The sequence below is a fragment of the Dipodomys spectabilis genome, unplaced genomic scaffold (assembly GCF_019054845.1).
Source record: "Dipodomys spectabilis isolate Male_0828 unplaced genomic scaffold, ASM1905484v1 ptg000004l, whole genome shotgun sequence".
NCBI lineage: Eukaryota > Metazoa > Chordata > Mammalia > Rodentia > Heteromyidae > Dipodomys > Dipodomys spectabilis.
The window spans coordinates 13,704,061-13,719,965 of NW_024870681.1; the positions used below are offsets into that span (position 1 = coordinate 13,704,061).

General features: G+C 41.8%; 1 protein-coding gene across 2 annotated transcripts in view; it reads left to right on the forward strand.

Annotated features, from left to right (window-relative positions):
• Nucleotides 1-15,905, forward strand: part of Dnah9 (dynein axonemal heavy chain 9) — a 339,142-nt gene that overhangs the window by 19,035 nt on the left and 304,202 nt on the right. For both annotated transcript variants that reach the window (XM_042693416.1, XM_042693426.1), the window contains 2 exons: nucleotides 4,477-4,688; nucleotides 6,897-7,130. In XM_042693416.1, coding sequence (XP_042549350.1) covers nucleotides 4,477-4,688; nucleotides 6,897-7,130 — 446 coding nt within the window. The remainder of the gene's footprint in view (nucleotides 1-4,476; nucleotides 4,689-6,896; nucleotides 7,131-15,905) is intronic.

The following is a 15,905-nucleotide window of genomic DNA, read 5'->3' on the forward strand; positions in this document are numbered from 1 at the left end:
TGGTGGTTAACTTGAGGTAATAATCTCAGGGTCTTTCCTAGCTGGGCTGCCTTGGAACTGGGATTCTCAGATTGCTGCCTTTCCTAAGTAGCTAGGATTTCAGGTGTGAGCCACCAGCACCCACCTAGTAATCCTTTAATGTGTAATTTGATTCCCATGTTGGAAGAAGAGAAGATTCTATTATAGATGTTAGGTAGCAACTTGGCCAGAAATTTTGGCAGGATCTACTAAGAATAAAAAGATTTTAAAGGCAATCGAATGATCTTATCATTTCTAATTTAATTTCTGAGCATCTGGCTTACTTTATCCCACATAAATATACTAGGTTCATTATTCTTGTTAATCACACTCTGGCTAGTTTATTGGCTCCATGATAGACTAAAGAGAGGAGAGGAAATTAAGTGTCTCTGGATTAATAAGCATCAACTAGAAAATGGTGAGAAATAAAGAAGGAGGCTCAAAGGATAAAGGAAGGTTGTCAGAAGTGGGATTGATTGCAGGATGAAAAACATGAAAAACCTTGGGAACCTCTAAGGAATTCTCCCTGCTATGAGGGGGCATGCATGGCCTAATGAGACCAGTTATAATTGTCCTAGTGGATCTGTGCTGCTATAACAGACTATGAGGGACCCGGTGATTTTTGTAAAGAGCAGTCTCTTATTTCTCAGTATTTGTGAGGCTAGGAAGATAAGATTAGCCTGTCTGAGGTATGCTGGTTTCTGCTTCCAAGATAGCAACTTCTGGGCTGGGAAGGTAGCTCAGCGGTAGAGTGCATGCCTTGCAAGCATGAGGCCCTGGGTTCGATTCCTCAGCACCACATAAACAGAAAAAGCTGGAAGTGGCGCTGTGGCTCCAGTGGTAGAGCGCTAGCCTTGAGCTGAAGAGCTGAGGGACAGTGCCCAGACCCAGAGTTCAGGCCCCATGACTGGCAAAAAATCAAAAACAAACAAACAAAAAAAACCCAAGATAGCAACTTCTGCTACATCCGCTAGGGGAGGAATGTTGTGTCCTCATGTGGTGTGAAGACACTCCTATAAAGGACCAAATCCTATTCATAGGGGACAAGTCTCTCATGGTCTAACCACCTCTTAATAGCCTAGTTCTTAATACCATCCCATAGATGGTATAAAAACTCACCAACACCTGACTCTTGAAGAAACTGATCATAGCACCAGTCAGGTCTCCATCTCTGTCTGTCTGTCTGTCTGTGTCTTTGTCTTTATCTCTGTCTCTGTTTCTTCCCCTCTCTCTCTCTCTCTCTCTCTCTCTCTCTCTCTCTCTCTCTCTCTCTAGCAAGTTCAGTCTTGGTGCTTCATTACAGCCAGTGTGGACCAGCTGTTCCTCAGCTCTTCAGCTCAAGGCGAGCTCTCTACCACTAGAGCCATGGTGCCACTTACAGTTTTCTAGTGGCTTATTGGAGATAAGTGTCTTACAGATTTTTCTGCCCAGGCTGGCTTTGAACAGTGATCCTCACATCTCAGCCTCCTGAGTAGCTAGGATTACAGGCATGAGCCACCAGTGCCCAGCAACAATACAAACTTTTAAACAATAAAGTTAGGTATAGTTCAAGTGTATGTTTGCTTAGCATGCATTAAAGCTTTCGATCCATCCCTTGCAGCACACCAGTTAAAAAATTTAGTGTAACAACTTCTTATATTGTATTTAAACTATATTCAATACAATAGGTAGTCTAAAGATGATTTGAAGTATAAAGGCAAATGTATGTTGGTTTTATGCAAATACTTCCACCTTTTTATTTGAGAGACTTGATCATCTCTGGATCTGGCCATCCAAGCCTGGAACCAATCTCCACCCAGATATTTAATGGTGGTGCTGGGGATTGGACTCAGCCCTTGCATATTCAAAGCAGTTATTCTACCATTGAGCAGAATGAAAATACGAGCCCAGTTTGCCTATGTCTATCTTTGTTTGCCTGTAATCCAAAGTGAATGTCCCTTGCTTGGACTACAGAGCTACTGTGTTTTCTTAAAATAGTATGTTCCTAGAAACCACATGCAGTGGCTCAATACTATAATCCTAGCTACTTTGAGGGATGGAGATTGGGAGATCTTGGTTCAAAGCCAGTCTGGGTATAATGTTTATGAGACCCTATCTCACCCAATGTTGAGATAACACCTGTTATCTCAGCTACAGTGCCTGGGTGCAGTGACTCATGCCTGTCATCCCCACAGACTCAGGGAAGCACAAATAGGAAGACTACACAGTCCATGCTAACCCTAGCATAAAATAGGACCCCATCTCAAAAACAGACAACATAGGAAGGTGCTGGAGGCTATGGCTTAAGTGGTAGAGCAACTTGTTTGGTAAGTACAAGGCCCTTCAGTCAATCCCTAGTACCACCTCCCCAAAACAAAATCAGGGTAGTGCCTATTAGTATTACTAAGGGAGATTTTTGCTTTTGAAAAGTCTTCAAGAAAGCTATCAGAAAGACAGTACTCCCTAGCATGATAGTCTTAGCCCCCTCTTCTTCACAACACACTTGAAGAGGATTTTGGAATCCTCTCCCCCTGATCTTTGCCATCAGCTCTCCAACTCAGAATTATTACTATAATCAATTTGCAATGGCATTTGACTTTCAGTTCACATCTTGTACCCATTGGTGATGTAAAGTACAGCCATAATATCAACACATTCCCATGTATATTGAGCCTCACAACTATTAAGCCAGGAGTTCAGGATAATACCTTTGAGGTAATCTTCCTTTGGCTCAGGTGGATTGGGCTAGCCAATTCACAGATAAGCTTAGGTAAAGTCTTAAAATAGAGGGCTAAAGCTGTGTCGTATAACTGTCTATAAGAGTATCTATGTCCTATATTAAAGCAATTTCTGGCATACTGGTCCTGTCTCATAAAGGGAGTATCTTTTGTTTCCTATGTGTGGGTTCAACAAATAGAGATTGAAAACATCTTAATAAAATAAGAACAACAACATAAAACATTAAAAATTTAAAACAATAGAGCTATGGTATAGCTGAGTAGTGTGCATGCTTAACACACAAGAATTCTTTTTTTTTTCTTTTTTTTGGTCGGTCATGGGGCTTGAACTCTGGGCTTGGGCGCTGTCCCTGCACTCTTCAGCTCAAGGCGAGCACTCTTCTGCTTGAGCCACAGCACCACTTCTGGTTTTCTAGTGGTTTATTGGAAATAAGAGTCTCACAGACTTTCATGCCTTGGCTGGCTTTGAACCACGATCCTCAGATCTCAGCCTCCTGAATAGCTAGGATTATAGGCATGAGCCACCAGCACCCGGCTACACAAGAATTCTTGAGTTTAATCCCCTTTACTACATCAAAAACACTGATCCTAGGATGAGTATAGTGGCTCACACTTATAATACCAGCTACTTGGGATAGCTATTTAAAGCCACTCAGGCAAAAAAAGTTAGTGAGACCCAGTTACAACCAAGTCAGAAGTGGGAATATGAGTCTATGATCCTAGCTGCTTGGGAAGCATAGGTAAAAGGATCGCTGTCTGAGACCGGCTCCAAGCAAAAAGATAAGACCTTATCCAAAATGTAACTTTAAAAAGGCAAAAGGCTGGATAAATAGCTCATTGCTACCTAACAAGTGTAAAGCCTTACGTTCAAATCCCTGTACTACCAGAAACCAAGTAAGCACCTCTCCCTAAAACAACCTACCAAACAAAATGCACTGCCTTATTCGTATACTACAACCTAAGAACATTTACAGATGTTCCCTTCCAGTTCAACTTGCTCACTGGGCATTCACATTTCCTCTAGGTTCCTATGCACAGCACCACTGGCTTTTCTATTTTACTACAGATGATTGGTTTAGAATAGTTACAGTGGTTCATACTTGTAATCCCAGCTACTTACCATAAGGAGATTTTCCTGGTTCTGAAAAAAACAACAGCACATGCATTCACCAGTCTGTGCTGATATTCCTCTGTTCCTGTGACTCCTTTATAAAGGCTCAATGAGATTAACCAATAGTCCTCAGAGGCACTACCATCTAGGCTAGTTGTTCATCATTCCATTTGCTTTATCTTCTGTCATTGCAGAGCTCTTGAAATTACCAACAGATCAGCCCCTTTCTGTGGCTGAGAGATGTTAAATATGTCCAGAGTCAAACAATTGCTGAGTGTCTGGGGCAGTATTTGGAGACAGTCTTTCTGGTTCTGAAATTCATCCCCTGTCATCTATTTTGTATTACCTCAGAAATACCAGCAGCACAAAAACCAGCAAGTATTAATCAAGGGATACGTCTGCTAAACAGAACATCAGACTGGGGCTGAGAGAATCAGACAGTTTTCTCAGAGCTCTCCAGAGTTTTGTATTTCTGAATAAGAGCCAGAAGGTTTTCTGGAAATCAGTCTTCTCTTTGCCTTTTTAGTTCAAGAAGACATTGCACTTATGGCTTAACAGAGTCTTCACTTCCCAGGTTAGAGGGCTCCATGAGGTAGGCAAAGGTTCATGACCATCTCTAATTCCTTCCAGCTCTGACAGAGGCTCAGGACATCCATGTGCACCTGCTGCCACTCCAACGCCACCTGGACACCCTGGGCAGCTTGGAGTTTCCTGAGGTGAAGCCCCAGCTGAGACCTCTACTTCATGTGATCTGTCTGCTTTGGGCCACTTGCAAGTGTTACCGATCCCCAGGGAGGCTTACAGTGCTGCTGCAGGAGGTTTGCAACCTGCTCATCCAGCAGGTGTGTGGCCCTGGGCATTCCAGCAACATCTCCTCCAGTGGATGGGTGGCGCTGATACAAAGGAATGCATAAAGTGTGCCTTCTTTTCACAAAGCATTATGGTCCAGAATGTTCTCACACTTGAATTATTATTATTTCACATGCCAATAATTCACAAAGAGGTATTTGATAATGTCAGAATGCCGGGGAGACCCAGTCTTCCTTTCCCCTCTGTCCAAAGCCCTGAGCTGGAGCAAACCATAGGACTGGAGAATTTTCACCCCCTTCTTGATCTGAGTGGAAGGATTGTTATTAAGTCAGAAACAGAGCCCGGCAGTCAAGAATGTAGACCCTGTACCTAGTTTTGACCTCACCACATGTCAGCTGTGTGTGCTACAACAAGCCACGGACTTGCTCTGGGTCATTCTTCCCTGTACAATGGTCAAAAGGAGAGGATCCATCTCAAAGGATGCTAGGTGATTGGGAGGCTCCCATACAATAATGCAAGTGCCCTGCACATGGTAAGAACTCTGTATATGTAAGCTACTTTTTATAAAACAGCCACTTGGGTTGTGTTCTTTCTCCTCTTCCTCCTCTTCCTCCTCCTCCTCCTCCTTTTTCTCCTCCTCCTTCTCATCCTCTTCCTCCTCCTCCTTCTCCTCATTTTTTTCTTCTTGTTTTGACAGTGGATTGAACCCAAGGCCCTGAACATTCTAGGAGCTACACTGAGCTACATCCTCAGCTCTTTTTTTTGTCGGTTGTGGGACTTGAACTCTGGGCCTGGGCACTATCCCTCAGCTCTTCAGCTCAAGGCGAGCGCTCTACCACTTGAGCACAGCACCACTTCCGGTTTTCTGGTGGTTTATTGGAGATAAGAGTCTCACAGAGTTTATTGCCTGGACTGGCTTTGAACTGGGATCCTCAGATCTCAGCCTCCTGAGTAGCTAGGATTACAGGTGTGAGCCACCAGCACCCAGCTTCTTTTTACATTTTGTCTGGAGGCAAGGTCTTGCTAAGTTGACTAAGTTGGCCTCAAACTTACCATCCTCAACTTTCTGAGTGCCCAGGTTACAGAGATATGCCTCATCTGATGCCATACAGGTCAATATAAATCCGGAGGAGTATATCTGTAAATAGAATAGAGACCTTAGGCACATTTGGTTGGGTACTTCCCTCTGAAATTGCCTTATTTTGCCTCTGAGGAACTCAAACCCTGAGAAGACAATGAACAGTTATGGCCCAATGAATTCTTGCATTGAAATTATTTCACTATCAAAATCCAATTAACTCCCAAAAGAACATTTGGGAGCACCTGTGAAGGCAAGTGGCTTTACTGTATCCTAACTTGCAATCTTTTGGACAAATGCTCACAAATGGTACCCCACTAACAGTGTAATAGGACTCCTTTCGCCCCACATTGACACTAGCCTTGTTATGTTTTTTATTTTCTGGATGATGGTCATTCTTGCTGGGGTGAGATGGAATCTCAGCATTGCTTTGATTAATATTTTTTTTTATAGCCAGAGCTGTTAGGCATTTCTTCATATGTCTATAAACATAGATGAAAACATATACAAGGCCATATGCATTTATACCTAGGCATAGAGTCTGAAGTATTGCATTCACAAGGGTGTAACTCCTTTGAACAATTAACTTATAGTTTATTCACATAAATACCAGGAGGCTGAAATGTGTATTATTGGGAGGAAGGGGAAAGACAAGGCGAGGAAGAACAGATGAATGGAAAGAGGAAAGGTAAGCAAATGCAGCCATAACCTTCAATGTCCATGCAATATGCATTCACATACAGCCACCACATTTAATGTGAAAAGGGAACCAGGTAACTTGGGGGGATGGGTGGGACTGGGAGAGATGGGAGAGAATGATGGGAAGGGTGACATTGAACTGAAATATTTTTGTACCCAAAGATCATTTAGAAATATAATAAGAAAAGAACACAAAGTTCCACTCTGCCTCCTTACCTTTCACTTGTCACTTACCCTATCACCATGATTGGCCCAAGACACTGTAGCTGAAGGAAACTGAGCTGATTTAACTGAAACCCAGGTTCCAGTCCACCTGAGCAACTGAAGGTTCCACCAAAGGTGTTGAACTTGAGAAAAATATTACTTGAATAATTATTCAATTCCGAGCTGGTAGTGGAAAAACATTATGGGCTGTTCTTCATTTGCAGCTGGGTTCAGGGACATGAATCTGTTCATATTCCAGGCCTCCAATTACCTCAGCCCAGAAGACCTCCTGAGAAATGAGGTTGAAGAAAGTCAGAGGAAACTGCAAATGGTCTCAGACACCTTGAGCTTCTTCAAGCAAGTGTTTCAGAACAGAAGGGAGAATATCCATACTTACTTCAAAGAGAACGAAGAAGTCAAGGAATGGGATTTCCAATCCTCCTTGGTCTTTGTGCGATTGGATGGCTTCCTGGACCGACTGCATATAGTGGCCGTGAGTATGTTCATTCACCACAGGCCCCAGCCCTGTACAGGAGGAAGTACAGGAACTGCAAATGTGGAATAGGAAACTATTCCACAATCTAAAACCAAAATCTGATGGCCAACCTTTCACTCTTTTAAAGAACACATACTAAGAGTTCAATGAGTAGTTTTCATTTGGATCAAACATCATATAAGTGTTGTTCTTTTGGAAGTTGGGGAAAAAACCCAAAGAATCAATGAACAAATTCAGTAGCTTTCCAGATTTCCCAAAGTATTTAAACTGGGTGCTAGTGGCTCACACCTGTAATACTAGCTACTTAGGAGGCAGAGATCTGAGGATTACAGTGCCAATCTTGAGTGAAAAAGCTAACAGACAGTGCCAGACCCCTGAGTTCAAGCCTACAAAGAATGAAAATAAATAAAAGTCCCATAGATTTTAAGCTTTCTGTCTAACAAACTTAGGCTAGAAGGTTCAGCTTGCAAAACAGAACTTTTACAAAATGGCAGTTTGTGACCATTACCACAAACATGATGCTTTGAACTCCTCCACTCCTTTGCCTCTCCAGGTGGCTCCTGAGTCTCCAACACTGGGGAATCTCTTGCAAAAGATAACCAGATCTTGTTCACAGTTGTCGGTCTCCCAATTATTTAAAAATTAATATGAATTACAGTGTGAACACATAGGGCATGTTCTTGAGGTTGTTTCAATCCTCAGAATATACTATGTGTAACATTTCACATCCAAAGATCTCTGACTGGACTTTATGGGGAAGATAATGGTTAAAAAATACTTACATCTGATTTGAAAAATTCAGGGGCAAGTTCAAGGATAGGACAAGAGCCAAGAGCCCAGAGTGAAACTAGAAGCCCATTCCCAGCTGTTACTAGCAGAGACTTGAAGTGAAGATGGTTATTTTAGGAAGAGGCTGTGATGAACCCAGCAAACTATGGGATGATGAGGATAAAAGTATCTGAGATTGGGGCTGGGAAGGTGGCTCAGTGGTAGAGCGCTTGCCTTGCATGCCTGAGGCCCTGGGTTCGATTCCTCAGCACCAGATACGCAGAAAAAAAAAAAAAGCCGGAGGTGGCGCTGTGGCTCAAGTGGTAGAGTGCTAGCCTTGAGCTGAAGAGTTGAGGGACAGTGCCCAGGCCCAGAGTTCAGGCCCCATGACTGGATCCAAAAAACAAACAAACAAAGAATCTGAGATTGGACTTGTTCTTATTAGTTCAGATAGAATAGATTCACCTAGGCAATTGGCTACTAATACCTGTGATCCTAGTTACATAGGAAGCTGAGATCTGAGGGTTGAGGTTCAAAGCCAGCCCAGGCATAAAAGTCCATAAGACTCTTATCTCCAATTAACAAGCAAAAAGCTGGAAGGAGAGGTGTAGCTTAAGTGATAGAGCACCACCCATTAGCAAAAACACCAAGTAAGAGAGTGAGGTCCTGAGATCAAGCTACAAGACCAGCACAAGGGTTGGGAAGGTGGCTCAGTGGTAGAGTGCTTGCCTCTCATGCATGAGGCTCTGGGTTCGATTCCTCAGCACCACATAAGCAGAAAGCTAAGCCCCGGAAAACAAACTTGGCTGAAATTCAGTTTTGCCTGCAAGGACGTTTGGGATGTATAGACATTAGATAGGATAAAGAAGACAGATTAATAGAGGAGATCAAACACAGAAAGACCCATGGAATGCCATAGTAAAAGCAAAATTGATGGGGTGTTAGAAGCAATACAGAAGGGTCCCCAACCCAGTAGGGCTCTGAGAATCAGTAAGGAGCATGAGAGGAAATCAGTGGGAATTCCCCAGGGAAAGAAAATGGGGAAGAGCAGAAAATGTGTGAGAAAGCCAGGAACTAGAGTGTACATACAATGTGCCTTAAATCCTTTATCAGGATCTTGGCAAAAATCAATAATTGGTATCTAGTTTCATCCTGAATGTCTCCTCTTGGCCATTTCCAGCATGGCTTTGAATGCACAGCCTCTCTTCCCCTCCCCCTTGATTCTTTATTCCTCTCACCTCCCCTCATCAACACCTTCGCTGTTGTTTAGCCAAGGTGATGGGCATTTCCACTCTGCCCTGCCTCTGGCCTGGACTGACCACAGAAGACTAATTGCTCTGTTCCTCTGTCCTATTTACAGGCTCTGCAAACAGCCCCTGGGGGCGGTAGCAGAGCACTGCTCTAAAGGGCTTCTCAGGGCCAGCAGGGACTTCAGGCCCTGTACACACATGCTAATGATGTGACTTTGCATATAGACAGCTATTCTAACATTAGGACATCTAATCTGCTGGGTATATCAGTAAATATAAGCAGAGCTGGCCACCAGCCTCCTCAAAGTCATTACCCTCACAATAGTTCCAACTCAGGCTGGCAGCATTTTCTTTCTGAATCAAAGGCAAGAGTGCATATAAAGCAGACACCCTGGTTTAATTAGAGGAGGACTTAAATGCCCCATATGCTCCCAGCCTTTCTGCTTCTGCCTCTCCAAAGTTCTCTGTCTTATGCTCTGGGTTTTCTTCTTTGATCCCCGGCATAGCACACCATTTCTTCTCTCTCTCTCTCTCTCTTTTAATCTCCCAAATATTGGCTTGGATTCAGCTCCCTTGCCCTTTCTGTCTTCCTCCCCATCTCTTCCCTTCTCAGCTCAGTGCAGCAGGGCAGGGGACTATTGATTGTCTTCTGGCATATTTCATGTAGCCCTTTAGTTAACATTCTGTGTATCATTGTGATCGATGCCTGTTTGAAATGGGATTAATCTGCTTCTCTGCAGCAAGCATGAGCATGAACTTTGCCTTATTCATCTTCTATTCTAATGCAGTATATGACCACTCAGATGATGATACCTGCAATTAATCAATACATTAAACCAAAGGAATACAATGACATCAACACGTTTAGCCCTCTGTATTTTTATGCCAAGTGGCTATGTATTGCAAAGAGCTGCTGTTCAATCTCCATAATGCTCTCCATTTCTTTCTTCTGATTTGGGATGCACACACAATGTGCTTTTTATTTTTCCACAAGAGAATGGTGTTGGGAAGGTCTACATTTTCATTCTGGTGCTTGCTAACTGAAGGTAGGGGTAGGATGCTGCTGCTTCCAAAGGAGGGGGAGGGGACCGATCAGTAGTTTTCAGCAGGTTTGCAGCAGGTGGACTAATTGAATTCTCAGGTACCACCACTTCGCCCTCTCCATTCTAACTGTGGTGCAGCTACTTGCTCAGACAACTGACTTGTGGAGAAAAAGGAAGAATAGAAACACAAGAACGTAAAGAAAGGATAGAAAAATAAGGAAGTAATGTAGGCCACAAAGCTATCATTCCTAATCCTTCTGATCATCATGTAATTTTTATAAGATATAGATATCCATACCATTTTTTTAATCAAGTGAGCACTTTCAAAATTAACAGACGTTAACTTGCCCATGGTCACATAGCTCAAATTTTAGGTGGGATTTCTACCGGGGCCATGTAGTATTTTCACCAAACTTTCATATTATCCAGGGAGTTATAAAAATCTCTTTTCTCCCCTTCCCCAATTCTTACTCTCCCTTCTTCCCTTTCTTCCCATTTTGAAGGCTGCAAGCTGGTTTTGTGCTTTTCTTCTGCCCTTACACATTCTGTTCTGTCTTGGTGCATCCTGTTTTGATTTTTTATTTTTTTTTAACCAGATGATTTCTCCTAAATAGGCCACTCAGGTAAAATTATGATTCTCATTCTATAAAAGGACCTTATTTGACGTACTGACTTTACTAAGGGAATCCCAAAAGTATATAAAAATTTTGTAACTTGCATCAACAAACAGGCATCTTTCAGTTGCCTCAAGAATCCTTCCTGTATGATGCTCTAGTATACGCATACACACACACACACAGACATACACACACAAAGTTTATTTTTGTGCCACAATATTGTATATTCTGCAGATTCCTCTGTTTATGTTTCTGCCTGCAGCCTTTTCCCTGCAAACAATGCAGGGGACAGCTTGGAGCAAACCCTCATTCCTTTCATTATAAAATTGCTGTAAAGCTGTGATCACTTGGAGACAAAATGATTTCCTGCTGAGGCTTTATGCAAAGTGATTAGAAGGGAGATAGGTAATAAGCTGACCTAATACACACTACATTCCCATTTTGTTCTCTCTGCTATCTCTGGCCGTTCTACCCAGTCTCTTTTCTTTCATTCCCAGCCTAATTGGGACAGCTTCCCTTTCAGGAGGGCTTGAACATGTGGTCACATATGAGACCATTAGCTGCATAAGGTCGGTGGCAATGGAAAGGTAAAAGAAAACAGTCTTTTTCCAAATGACCTTTTGAGATTTTCATCTATAAATGTCTGCTTTGTGCTCTACCTTAATGAATTCTGAAGACATTTCTTTTAAGATGGGCGGCATGACCTGTCCTTCAAGAATAGGATGGCTGTTGGTGTAACTTGCCATTATACCTGAGTTTGATTCTTCACTTAGTGGGTCAGAGCACAAATTAAACCTTCCCCCATCCTACCACCTTCCACCTTCACTAAATATTACACCGTTTTTCATAAGAATAAGATGCAGTCTGTCTGTGCGTAAGCTGCCTAGGACTTTTGTGATTTCTATCGGGAAAGGAACAACTAGACATCCCTAGTGTGTACAATTATGCAATCTGATCAAATGACATGTTAATTACAATTGCTACTATTCATTGAAGTCCTACAATGATGGTTTCTGTGTTACCTGGTAACCCCATTTACCATTGGGAAAAATGACCTTAGAAAGGTTAAGTGTCACCAGGTGCAGTGACTCACACCTGTAATCCTAGCTACTGAGGAGGCTGAGATTTGAGGATTGCAGTTCAAAGCCAGCCCAGCAGGAAAATCCATGAGACTCTTATCTCCAATTAACCACCAGAAAACTGGAAGTGGCTCCAGGCTTAGGTGGTAGAGTGCTACCCTTGAGCTGAAGAGCTCAGGGATAGCACCAAGGCCCAGAATTCAAGGCCCAAAAAAGCAAAAAAGAAAGAAAGAAAAGAAAAGTGCCTTGCTTTAAGCTAATTGCTAATAAATGGCAAATCCAGAGTTGTGTAAACCTGAGTGTTTTGGACCTGAGATCCTAAGCTCTTGCACACAGATTAAATGCATTATGCTATGAAATTCATACGGAGTTCATTATGCTGTTTGCAAGGTTGCACTACTTAAGATTGAACCTACAGCCTCACACTTGCTATGCAATCACTTGAATACTTGAGCCAGGCCCTCAGCTCTTTTGGTTTTAGTTTTGCTTATGAGAGAGGATCTAGATAACCTTGCCCAGGCCTTGAACTTGGATCCTCCTGCCTCCATCTCCTGTTGAGCTGGGATTTTAGGCAGGCACCACCATGCCCAGCATGCACTTCATGGCCATCCGTAAGTATCACTGAAACCTCTTACTGGCTTAAATTTGCCCGTTATCTGTGAAGTGAAGATTTTAAAATAAGCAGTGAAAAGACCTTACAGCTAAATAAGTTAAAAATCAAAGATGTAAGTTACAGTCAGTATAATAAATCTGTGTCTCCAGCTACAGAAATCTTTCCACAGTGTCATCAACATTAAATAGACCAGAACCCACATGCATCTAGTGATGAAGAGCTCACTCCCTCTTGGGCAGCTCATCCTACTGTTGGAAATGCATAGGCACTGGATGATTCTGTTCTATTCAACAGAGCCACATTAGAAATGGTCATTTTTTTTGTAGGTTAAAATGTTTACCTCTTATTCATGTCATAGTTTCAGCCTACATAGTAACAGCCACTCTGCTACTTTGTCTTAGTCACTTAATTGCTATGGAAATTTCTACCTGACATTCATCAAGGGCCTTCTCACCAATGATATGCTTTGCTTTGTAGTGTTCCTGCCCCACCCAACCCCTCTTGCACTTACTTACCAGCTGCTCTTCAGTAGTCACAGTTTCTAGGGCCTCTGTCACCATGTTACCTTCTTCTGAACTTGATATAGCTGATTATGGTACTACAGGGAGTATGTCTGCATTCAACAATTATCTGTTTTGCATTGAGAACTCTTCCAGGAATTGGGGATACCAGGACAACTTTGGGAGTATTTTCAACCTCCTTGGAAATAAAGATAGAAAATAAACAAATAATAATATGTTAAATTAATCATTCTAAGAGCCCCGAAGAAAGCCACTGCAGACAAAGGATATGGAAAATGTCAGAAAGAGGTGAGGAGATGAAGCCTTTTGGATGGAGGCGGAAAGAAAACCCTAAGATCTTTGAATAGAATCCCAAATAAATTTGTCATCTGCCATGTTTGTTAACTTAGATAATGGCTAAAGAATGTGCATAGCCGTCATTTTGAGTGACTATGCTTTCTCCAAAAATAGCACAATTAACTATTTCTCTAATATTTAATTATCTACCTATTAGACTAGAGACCAAACCCCTCTCTCAGACCATCCAGGTCTACGCTTCAAGTGTCCTTGAGAAATCAAATAGCATAAAGAAATTACCATCCTGCTTTCTGATGTAACCAGACATATCAAGATAGATCTGTCGTTTAAAATGGTTAGGCAGGATTTCCCCCAAATTGAAATAGACATCCACACATTTGTGAAAAATGAGTACCAAAGTTATTTTTTCTATAAAAAATATTGTTTCTTGTAAAATATTCTTTTCCTGTAAAAACATTTACATGTTTTTAGTACATGTAAAGCTCACTACAACTAAAAACCTTGTGAGAGATTTGAATTACTATTGAAATCAATTTCAGTTAAATTCATTTGTTCTTTTTTCTCTCTATATAAAGTTAAACATATTTTTCTTTTGTTGCTATTGTTTTGAGATACAGTCTCACAATGTAGCCCAGGCTGACTGACTTTGAATGAAACCCCAATTTTCTGAATACTAGAATTACATTTTTGTGCTGCCATAAACTTGAACATACTTCTGCAAATGTTTTTATTTTTATTTACTTGTCTATCATCTATCTATCTGTCTGTCTGCCTGTCTGTCTGTCATTTATCTATCATCAATCAATCTGCCATTGCATGGGCTTGAACTCAGAACATTATGCTTGCTTGGCATTTTCACTCACATCTGGCATCTGAGCCATGCCCCCAGCTTGGCTTTTTCCCTGGTTAATTAGAAATGAAGTCTTATAGATACTTCTGCCTGGACTGGCTTTGAACCACGGTCCTCTAGGTCTCAACCACCAAAATAGCTAAGAATACAGGAATGAGCCACTGGCACCTAGCTTTTTTTCCTTGTATTTTGTCAGCCATGGGCTTGAACTCAGGGCCTGGGCACTGTCCCATTCAAGGCGAATGTTTTACCATTTGAACCCCAACTTTTTTGGTAGTTTATTAGAAATCATAAATGGACTTTACTTTCTGGACTGGTTTCAAACTGTGAAAACTGTGATCCTCAGACCTCAGCCTCCTGAGTAGCTAGGATTACAGGTGTAAGCCATCAGAACCCAGTTTCTTTAAACTTCCTGATAAAATATGACATTGTGGTTTTGACTTGCATTTCTCTGACAGCTAATGAAGTTGAATTTTTTTTACATCTTCATTTAAATTTCTTCTTTCAAATAGTATGTATTCATATCTTTGGCAATTTTAATTGGATTATTGAGTTTATCTTTGGGTTTTTCTACTGAGTTTTTAAGTTTATAACATTGGATATTTATGTTATCAGTAATCCCATTTGTCTATTTTTGCTTTTATATATATTTGATAGTACTGTCATCTGAAGTCAGAACTTTTTGCTTGCTAGGCAGGCACTGTACCATTTGAGCCACACACCAAGCCTTTTTTTTTTTTTTTTGCTTTGTTTCTCAGGTAAGGTCTTACACTTTTTTCCCCCCTAGGGCTAGCCTCACACCAAAATCTTCCTGGGCTTGAACTGAGGACTGGGTGCTGTTCCTGAGCTTTTTCATTCAAGGCTAGTGCTCTGCCACTTGAGCCACAGCAACACTCTGGCTTTTGTTAATTAATTGGGGATAAGAGCCTCATGGACTTTCTTGCCTGGCCTACCTTTGAATTGCGATCCTTAGATCTCAGCCTCCTGACTAGCTAGGATTACAGGTGTGAGCTACAGGTTACTGGGTTTTTTTGTTTGTTTGTTTGTTTTTTAAATAGCAACTTCTCTATCTCCCACCACCAAGGGCAGCAAGAACCTTGGTCCTGACCTGATCTACATTTAGAGTTCCTTGGCTGGTGATCCTCTCCTGCTTTAGCTGCTTGCTGCCAACCATGCCCCACATAAAAAAGGCTGCTCAAAAGTTGCCTGAAATTGTATGGGTAATCTGACAAAGTGAGGACACTTAGGTACTTTTCCTCACATCCAGTATCTCTATCATTGCAATTGGTCTTGTTTCCCAATGAGAGATAGGAGTCAGGCAGCTTATACAAGACTGACAGATCCATGGTAGCAGGGACAACAGGGAATAGGAAGTTTCTGGAGTTATACCAGGAGCTCCTGGGATTCCCTGCATTCTTGTCATAGTGCATCCTCACTTTCCCATTCAGTCTGCTTAGGGTAGATGACCCCTCTCCAGGGATCCACAGGAAATGTGAATGATGCAAAGGCAAACTTTGTTTTTCTCCTTCCTGTCAAAGGATACACATAGATTAGAAGTCCTAACAGAAATTGTCGTAACTTTTAGACAGGTCCTTCTAAGGGATAACTTCCATGTGACCTATTAAGCATTCATAGAAGACATTTGTACCATCAGTAATGAAGTAGTAGCTTCTAGAGACTCAGGAGAGACCCCTCCTCTGGCTTCCATGTTATGCCATTCAGGGGTCATGGAAT